Genomic DNA, 9,848 nt, shown 5'->3' with positions numbered 1-9,848 from the left:
CATCCTACTAACAAATTTGCTAATTCAACTGTTACAGCACCATTATATCATTGCTAACATTAAACTACATAACATTATAAAACCCTTATACTGTACCTGTAAATCTTCTTCTTTTACTTTTGTATTTACACTTATTTTACTTATTTCAAATGTTTCCAAATCTAGAAAATTACATTATAGTACATTATAATGCATAGATAATCTATATGCCTCTCAGGTGATTCCCCGTTGTGGCCTCCGTCAGTCATGGCCAGAACTTCCTCCATTTGTTGGAGGACATCCTCCCTCGTTCTATTACACTCAGAGTCTTTATTTTGCTCAATACAAAACGGACAGTAATACTGACATCCGATTGCGTTTGTGTCACTAACTCTTTCTTTCTCTGGAAAACCAAAGCCAACAAAACATACCCGATTGAAGCCCTTGATGGCCTCCTCCCTCTTTTTGCCGGCAAGATGGCTGGCTGACTAGGCTTTTAATTTGTTTTTAATATATGTATTCTGTGTTTATTGTATGTGTTTTTAATATGCTGTACACCGCCCTGATCAACGGAAGGGCGGTATAGAAATAAAATTTTTATTTTTATTTTATTATTATACAGATTTACCAGTCTAATTGTTCACCAAGGGACTTCCCAGAATGAGTCCACTGTCCCCCGTTTGTGTCCTCTCTTCCTTTTCCTCTCTGGCCTTCGACGCGGTCCTCTGACCCCTGTCTCCGGCTGCAGTCCAGAGGCCACCGCTTCCCAGGGCTGACCGGCTAGGTCCGGCCAATCCAACGCAGTGGCTACCTTCTCCCAAGTGTCCTTGGCCGAGGGACAGTCTTTTATGAAGTGTTCTGTGGTCTCTTTGTACAGTTTTCCAGTCACACAAGATTGTTTCTGACACAACAGTCTAGGACACATTTTCTCGGTTTCCTTCAGCCAAGGCTGATTCCCCTTTAAACAATATATTTGGTGGTAAAATCTCCATCGAATGTCCCAGAGACCGAAGAGGACCCTCCGGTCCGTGAAACACTCGATGCTTTGGGGCCATTCTTTTAAATAGAGAGACAACTGGTCCCTCTTGGTGTCGTTTTCCATCTGCGGCTGAAAGAAAACCACCCTCACCATTTCCCAATACACAAAACCTTTCAAGGTCCTGATGCATCCCGCCTTGGTCCGAAACCACTCTGCCAGGACTTTGTTTTGTTGAATCTGCCCATAGACCTCCCTGAGGAAGTCGGGGCCGGCCTGTTTCATGGCGGCCGTCACTCAGAAAGGCACCGGTTCTTCCTCCCGCCACCATTTCTCAGCCCAGCTCTCATTCACCCAGTGATTGGCAAACAGGGCCAGCCACCCCTCCAGGCCAGATCCATGATAAAACCGTTGGCTGAGTTTCCCAAAGTTCTGGCTGAGGAAAGCTGAGAGGAACCTGAGTCTCAACGCAGGCAGGTCTAACCCCCCTTGTTCCAATTTCCTATATGCCACGGCCCGAGCCAAGGGGAAAAAGGCCGTTCCCCAGAGAAAACGGAAGACCTGTCTCTACGCCTCCTTTAAGACATTTTGGGGAGGAGGGTACACTACAGCGAGAGTCAAGGCCTGTGGCATCAGGTAAGTCTTTATGTACACTGTTTTCTGGTAAACATTTAACTGCCATGGTTTCCATCTATCAAAACACGCCTGTATTTTTTCCAACCAGAGATACCAGTTCTTTTCCCACCCAAAAAGTTTAATAGAGAACTTTAAACCTAACATTTTATATTCCTCTAATTTTTCTGAATTTTCTGACTTTTCGTATTGCCCCTCCTGAATCCTAATAACAACTTCTACTGGACTCAAAATTAACTTTTCCTCTTTTTGGGAAAAGGAAATCAAAGAGCTTTTCTGCAAGTTTATCTGAGCCCCTGAAGCTTGCTGATATCTCTCAAAAATAGCCATAGCTGAAGCTATCTCCTTTTGATCGTTCACAAAGAGAGAAATGTCATCCGCGTGGGCTGCGTATTTCACCTGCTGAACCGAAGCCTCTATGAGAAAAGGCATGACTCCTCTGCTGGGATTTAGGGTGACCCTCAAACCCTTCATGCTTTCTTCTGCCTGGATTTGGCAAAGGACCGAATCTAGAACCAGGACGTAGAGGAGGGGGCTCAGGGGGCAGCCCTGCCTGACCCCCGAATTCAGCCTAATCGGAGTCCCCCTGTGTCCATTCACCTGAGGAGTCACCTGCGCCTTCAGATAAAGCAGTTGGAGATACCTGACAAAGCGGATGGGGAGACCCCTTCTTGCCGGCGCTTCCCACATAAACTGATGGTGAACGCGATCAAAAGCCTTAGCCTGATCCAAGAGCAATATTTCCCCTGTTTCCCATTTGCCTTTCTGAGCCAAATGAAAGACCTCTCTAAACAAACACAAAGAGTCCACCATAAAGCACCCTGGAACGGCACTGGTTTGGGAAGCTAAAACGATTTTAGGTGCTATTTTTGCCAGTCTGTTATTCAAAACCTTTGCCACAATCCTGTAATCCACATTTGTCAAAACGATTGGTCGCCAGTTTTTGGGCAAAGTCAGATCTCCTTGTTTGGGAAAGAAAATCAAAATGCCCTGATAAAAGGAGTCTGTCAGGCTTTCTCTAGACAAGAGTTCGTTGATGACTCTGGTGAGAGGGGGAACCAGCCACTTGGCAAAGGCCTTGTAAAAGGTCCATCCGAGTCCATCTGGTCCCGGAGCCGATTTGCCCCTTCCTTGGACAATAACCTCCTGGACTTCTTTCTCTGCCACAGGGGCCACCAGTTCATCCCTGTCTATTTGAGTCAGCCCTGGGTACATTTTCTCTAGAATATTTTGGGGCACGTGATCCAAGAAAGCCTTGATTTTCTCCTTTCCTATTTCTTCCCCTGCATATAAGTCCCTATAGAAATCCTCCATCACTCTCAGCATTGCACTGGGGTCTCTCCTGACTGGGTCCTGCTCACTGCTCACTCACATGACCACTGAGGCTTGAGGGGCCTTGGCTCTGGCCCAATCCTCAATGTCCACCACTGACCCCTTGGTCCTAAATTCTTTATGATATTTCTTCTTAAGTTTCTGCTTAATTTGAAATTCTCTTATTACATCTCTGGACCATTCCAACACATTCTGGTTTACGGGAAGGCCGTTGTTAACCTTGTAGTAGCATTTCAAGAATTGGTAGACTGCTGTCTGGTAGCCCTGCAAATCTTTCCTATTGATAACATATTCGTAATTTTGGCAAGTCTTCTTCAGGACTTTTTTAGCTCTCTCGCACCAGACAGACAGTTCTCCAGCATAGAGATCCTGCAGCGTCAGCATATTTGCCAAGACGCCCGCAATCTCCTCCTTGCAGCTGGCGTTGCCAAGCGTCTTTGGGCGAAGCCTCCACAGAGGTTTCTCTCTGGAGTAGATCTCGCCCAGAGCAAAATGCATGTGAAGCATGGCATGGTCAGACCACGGAGTGACCATCAGTTGGCAACTCAAGGCCTTCAGTTCAGCGGGGGCTCTGATCCTGTCCAATCGACTAGCTCTGTCTTTCTGATACCAAGTGAATTTGCCTCCCTCCAGTGAACCATATTTATCCATAAATGCTTTTTTGCAGGGAAGAGGGGAAAAACTCAACCGATTACTCACTTCCAAGGCTTTATCTTTTAAATTACGATCTGAAAAAAAGCTCTCTAAAAGTCTCTCCTCAGGTGTTAAAGCGGGTGACTTTTCCCCCGTTTTACCTTGATCCACATAATTTGAATAATCTGATAGTCTGGTCCTATTATTAAAATCCCCTACAACCAATAAATGCCTGTAAGTAGCACAATACCCTTTCAAATGAGGCCAAAATGTTTTCCGTTGCGATGCCACCACTGGGGCATAAAGCCCGCAAAGCCGAAAAGGAGTCCTTTCTTCCTTCCCATCCTTCGAAATCCCCAGCAAAGTAAAGTCCACAACCAGCAACCTGCCCGGTAAAGCCTCCAGGACAAAGTCAATCTGCAGGTCCCGCCTAGCTTTGAATAAGACCGCCACGCCTGCCTGGTGTTCCTCCCCATAAGACCAAATGGAGGGTCCTTGCGTCCAGAGTTTCTGCCCCTGAGAGCGTTGCTGCTCGCTCACCAGGTGGGTCTTTTGCAAGACCACCACGTCGTGTGCCATGGTTGCCAGAAGAGGAAGGATCTCTTGTCGCCTGTCGGCCATCCTCAGCCCTCTCACGTTCCAAGAGGTGATTCTCAGGGACACCATTATTAGTCTTGGCTCAAAATTACCTTAACCCTGACTACCAAAAACCAAATAATCATAACAATGTCAATACTAATGTCAATATTAAACATTTCCCTAACCATTAAACAGCTTATTGATTTTCCTTCCCAAAAAAAGACTGGCATTGTTTTTATATTTCTTAATTTTTTAATTTTAATTTTAATTTTAATTTTGAATTTGACTTAATTTTAATTTAATTCTAATTTTGAATTTGACCTAATTTTAATTTAATTCAATTGGAATGCTTTCAAATAAATTCTTTCCAAATAAAGGCTTCCCAACCATTCTAGTCTTGTTTGTTCTCTCCAGGCTCCTGAGCCCTCTGGTCCTCTGGTTCTAGCTGGGTCCTCTCTACCTCCTCCGGGGCATCCGGAGGTGTAGCCTCACCAATTTGAGGGGAAGCGGAAAGGGGTAAGGAAAGGAGTGAAGAGACAGGGATTGGTAAAGAAGACATTGGGAAGGTGGTTGTAAGGAAGGGAACACTGAAAAGAGGAGGAGCAGGAGGGGGAGGAGGAGGAAGGCCTCCATCAAGGGTCAGGGGTAGAAGGGGGCAGGAAACAGATTCTGCATCTGTCCTGCAAGGCTCCACCAATCTATTACCAGATTCCTGTATTGAAGCTACTGTTTCTTCTGAAAACAACTGCGGTGAGTTCTCCGATGCTTCACTCAATGAAGATTATCGCACTGCGTTCTGAGAACGTTCCATATCATCACGTGATGAGAACGTTCCTGGAACGGATATTACCGCATAAGCAATCAAAACGTGATGAGAACGTGATCAGAACGGCAGTTTACCGCACTGCGATTCCTTTCTTGAAACCGTTCTCAGAACGGTTTGCTATAGCGCATGCGTATTAGATCTTGGGGGCGGTGTACCAATGACGTCGCCACTCGGTGGTTGTTTTTAACCGGAAGTCGTCCGGTGACTTCCTTGTGGGGTGTAAAGATGGCGTCGGAGAAAGCATTTTTTGATCTTGTGAGCATGGTAGAGAAAGAAGAAGAGCGAAGAAGGAGAAGAATGAGTCGCATTGCTAAATCGCTTGTCCTCATTTCGCGCCGGAGGGCTGCTCTGAGTAAGATTGCAGTTATGGCTGCCAGCGGCAATCTAGATATATCCAGTTTTCTGGCATGGATGGCGACCTGGCCTCGCATCCCACGTTGGTGGCAGCAACCCCGGGAGCGGACCAACTGGTGGAGTGACGAAGTCCTCCAGAGATGGGATGACATGTGGGTTTCTAACTTCCGCATGTCTAAAGAAACCCTTTTTGATCTGGCCAGCATCTTGAGACCAGAGCTGGAGCGTGGGGAGTCTAGATTCCGGAGTCCCATCCCGGTGGAGAAGAGAGTGGCCCTAACTATTTGGTGGCTCTCAAGCCCTCTGATGTATAGGAAGGTGGCTTCCCGTTTCGAGGTTGGAGCATCCACAGCTGCAGAAATCGCCATCGAGGTGTGCCTTGCCATGGAGAAGCTGCTGCTGAGGAAAACTATCCAGCTTGGAAACTACCACACGGTGTGTATCAATATTACTTTTAAACCTAAGACTTCTGGGTGCAAATGCATTAATGCATATCTAAAGATATATAGGTTTTGCTTATGTAATACCATTAAGATATGTTTACATCCTGCCTTTTCCTTGTTTGGGAAAAAAAGAAAGGCTTTCAATTACCTTTGCAATTATGGGGGTGGGTTAATGGTCCTGGGCTTGGGGCATGGATTTAAAAGGTGCATCTCTGCTGCTGGCTTCTCTGTTATCCAGCTGTGCTGGGGGGTGGTGGTCCTGGGCTTGGAGCATGCACTTCGGAGGTGCATCTCTGCTGCTGGCCTCTCTCTTATCCAGCTGTGCTGGGGGGGTGGTCCTGGGCTTGGAGCATGCACTTCGGAGGTGCATCTCTGCTGCTGGCTTCTCTCTTATCCAGCTGTGCTGTTGTGGTTTGCAATTCTGAAAAAATGTATCTTGATATATTTGTAAGAGTTGATATGTGAACAAGTAACATCTGGATTCCCCTTCAGTGTGTTCTAGGTATATATATAAACCATAATAATTTCTATTGTCCTTTTTATGCTTTTGTCTCTTTGATCCCAGTTTCATATACCAAATAATAATAATAATAATGCATCATCTGATATGAAATATGTTAACCCACCTTTTTGATATCCCAAATTTATTATACCTTTGCCTTTTTTCAGATTATGGATGGATTTCAGAGACTCGGATTCCCACACTGCATAGGAGCTATTGATGGCACTCATATTTCTGTTTGCCCACCGCTGGGACGCAGAGAGGAATACATCAACCGCAAGCAGGGATTTTCAATTGTTCTGCAAGCAACTACAGATCACAGTGGGAGGTTTATTGACATTGAAGTAGGGAATTGTGGGAGATCACATGACAGCCACATATTTACCAATTCCGCTATATGTCAAGTGATGGATGAAGGCTGTTTTGTGCCCGGAAATCCCACCCTTCATGTCCACGATGTAGCCATTCCTCCACTGATTATAGGGGATGGTGCCTACCCAATCAGGAAATGGCTCATGACACCATATCGTGGAGAATTAACACCTGACAAACTTGCTTATAACACCGCCCATTGCAAGGCAAGATGCGTGGTGGAGAGGTCTTTTTCGCGATTGAAATCTAGGTGGGGGTGTCTGTCTGGTAGACTAACTGTGAAAGAGGAAAATTTCATCTCTGTTGTCACAGCATGTGCCATACTGCACAATATTTGCGAGACGAGGGGAGAAGTGCTTGATCCCGATGTAGAGCCACCTGCGAAAATTGTCCTCCCCGCTTTAGCGAATAACATCAGAGGACACTCTACAAATCACAAAAAAGAGGGTCAAACTGTTAGATCTGCAGTAACTAACATTATTTTGGGTCGTTAACACCAGAAACTGACATTATTTGATGTTTCATAACATCACCTCAGTTATGGCAACAGCATTGATCTGATCAAAACGTTTCTTCTTGGTTTACCTTTGTATCAATCTATAAATGTTGATATACATGTGTTTGACAACATGTCATGTACAACATGTGAATAACTTTACCAGACGGCAATGTTGAATCACGGTTGTTTAGATTCTTTTTTCTTTTAACTTTTTTTTCCCAATCAGGTTCTGCTAGTGGTGTTTATATTATTGTGGGGTATAAATACCCGACTGTTATAGATTAGCTTCATGGTTTACCCAAATTTTGGAAATCTATTTTGAAGTGTTATACAATTGCTATATTGATGTTTCAAATATCCTTTTTTGGGAATATAGGAAAACAATGGTGTAAAATGGCTTGTTTATATTACATTTATATTAATACATCATGTTTCCTACCTTGAAAACCAAAAGGAAGGCTGTTCTAGAAACCATTGCTGAATAATGTTGCTATTGTTGTGGAAATGTTTAGGTATATTAAGGACGGTAGACCAATTTCTGAGAACACAGCTGTATTTTATCAACAATATAACTTAACATTTTAAAACACGATTAAATATCCTTTTTCTTTTGGAAAAAAACCGTCTGGTGGCTTGTTTTCCATTATGTCAACAAAGCATGCATTTATATACACTGTATATACATTAGGTGAGAACATATCCATATACACATGGTGACATACAAAACTTTTCCTTAACATGAAAATGAAATTTTAATGTGGTTCAAGGAGAAATGGTTTAAGTCCCTCTTTATCGGTCACAAAGGGCACGTAACAGGGTAAACATAGAATGCTGAAACATATCTGAGGTTTCAAAACAGAACCTTTTCCCTATATGTTTCCCTTATGGGGAAAATATTTTTTTTTTCTTGATTATCCTCCCAGTACGAGAACTGCATGGTTTATCTTGGTTTTGAACAGGTGCAACTGCGCCTTGCAAGGAAGATGTTCCTGCATTGTTCACACATTGCACGGTTCCAATGCAGCCTTCATTTTCTGGGGGATCAGTGACTGCAACAACATTCTGAACATCCCTGTTGATGTTCTCTACTGTGTTGTCATCATCTCTAATTTCACTAGTAGGAGTGACAGGACAACCATCAGGAGCATAAGCAGGAGGAAGTTCATCAAAGAGTTCAGGGGAATTGTTCCCTTGACGTTTCCCACCAAAATCCGATGTGGATGGTTGCTCCTGGAAATCTGTAAAGACAGCTGGGCCTGGTGTTGAAGGAGGAATATCACACGGAGATGCCCTGAATGATGTGTGCATAGTTCCTTGGGCAACAGTATCATGTTGCCCCGTTGGAAGTGCACATTCATGATCTACTTTCCTCCGGTACAGTTCAGTCATGGTCTCCATGTACTGCAACATTCTCTGTCTGTCCTGTGCACTTCTCCTTACATCTTCCTTCATAATATTTACAAGTTCCATTTCTGTCCTCCTACAGTCTTTCATGCTGTCGTGTACAATTTCCATGAACCGTTCCTGTGTTCTCCGGGTAAGTTGGGCCTCTCGACTTGCACTCTGCATTATACTGCGCGCAATATGTTCTCCTCTTCTGGCGCGACGATTCCTGTTCCTGTTCGAACGCAGTCTTGTTCCAGGAGACAGCAATACATTGGGTGGTTCGTCCTCTGGATCGTTACGTACTGAAATTTAAAAAATAGTGAAAATAGATTAAGCCCACAGGAAGGAAATTTATTTCTAATGGTAGCATCATGTAAAGGGTTGTAGACAAGGAATTTTCTTAGAAAAGCAGATGCTACCTACCATTGCTTGTACCGCTTGTATCATCTGCACGTCTTTCCAAGTCACCCAATTGTTCTCCAGTCGCACCTTCAAAGTGGAGCATTAAACACCAACGTTATTTCTTTTGAACACATATACAGGTTCACAATATTTATGAAGAAAACAGAGATCCAGAAATTGACATAAATTTATATATGACTACCTGCTATTTGCGTAGGTCCACTTTCCAAAATTGTGACAGGTATCGTAATGACTGTGTCATCGAGACAAGTGTCATCAGAATCTGAAAAATTCAAGGGGAAAAAAAGAGTAAAGCCTTTGTTATTTTAACAAAATAATGTTGTCACGCACATAGCAGAAATCTTCAGGCATTACAGATGGGCAACTTGCCTTCATCACTGTCTTGTCTGGTAGTTGTTTCTTGGGTGCTTCCTTCGCCTGTGTTAGCCATGGAGGTGGATGCGGTGTCTTGAGTCACATTTGTGGTTTCACCCTCCCTTTCAAAATCAAGACTTCGGGATAACCTGTTAGGGGTGATGCTAACATCCCCATGAAAGATTTCCTCTAGTTCCCTATAAAAGGGACATGTAATAGGGTTGCTTCCACTTCTCTGATTGTGTTTCACAACCTTTCTGTACTCAAATCTCAATTTTTTGGATTTGCTTCTGCATTCCTCGGCAGATCTGACATGGTTCCTCTTTGCCATTTCATCAGATACAACCTTAACTGTATCCAAATTTCTGTAATTCTTTTTTAATTTGGTCTGCAATTTTTGTTCTTTCCATATCTCCAATAAGGCCAAAACTTCATTGGCACTCCACACCCTCCCCCTTGCTTGTGCGGAGGCACCGCTTTCGGTCACTGCATGGCTATCCATGGCTTTCCTAATTACAGAAAGTATAAAATAATACTGTCTGCAATTTAATTATAGC

The 9,848-nt window shown here is 43.8% G+C and overlaps 1 protein-coding gene and 1 pseudogene across 1 annotated transcript; both read right to left on the bottom strand.

The window, feature by feature from the left end:
- Positions 1-202: 202 nt before the first annotated feature.
- On the bottom strand, positions 203-4,132 carry LOC149308725 (uncharacterized; annotated as a pseudogene).
- A 3,504-nt stretch (positions 4,133-7,636) lies between these two features.
- LOC149308724 (uncharacterized) lies at positions 7,637-9,578 on the bottom strand. Its single transcript, XM_089537159.1, has 4 exons — positions 9,307-9,578; positions 9,119-9,199; positions 8,938-9,003; positions 7,637-8,816 (listed from the first exon to the last, which is right to left on the bottom strand). The coding sequence occupies exons 1-4, from the start codon at positions 9,365-9,367 to the stop codon at positions 8,011-8,013; spliced, it is 1,014 nt and encodes a 337-aa protein (XP_089393285.1). The 5' UTR covers positions 9,368-9,578; the 3' UTR covers positions 7,637-8,010.
- Between the last annotated feature and the right edge of the window lie 270 nt (positions 9,579-9,848).

The sequence above is a fragment of the Sceloporus occidentalis genome, unplaced genomic scaffold (assembly GCF_023333645.1).
Source record: "Sceloporus occidentalis isolate IW3139 unplaced genomic scaffold, rSceOcc1.0.p SCAF_8, whole genome shotgun sequence".
NCBI classification, from domain to species: domain Eukaryota; kingdom Metazoa; phylum Chordata; class Lepidosauria; order Squamata; family Phrynosomatidae; genus Sceloporus; species Sceloporus occidentalis.
The sequence above is the reverse complement of the archived record's forward strand: the minus strand, read 5'-3'. Positions and strand labels throughout refer to the sequence as shown.

Coding starts and splice junctions, on each gene's coding strand:
- LOC149308724 (XM_089537159.1), bottom strand. CDS start 9,367: ATGGCTAACACAGGCGAAGGAAGCACCCAAGAAACAACTACCAGACAA. Junction 9,004..9,118: donor TGGACCTACGCAAATAGCAG/GTAGTCATATAT, acceptor TCCACTTTGAAG/GTGCGACTGGAGAACAATTG. Junction 8,817..8,937: donor TACAAGCGGTACAAGCAATG/GTAGGTAGCATC, acceptor TTTAAATTTCAG/TACGTAACGATCCAGAGGAC.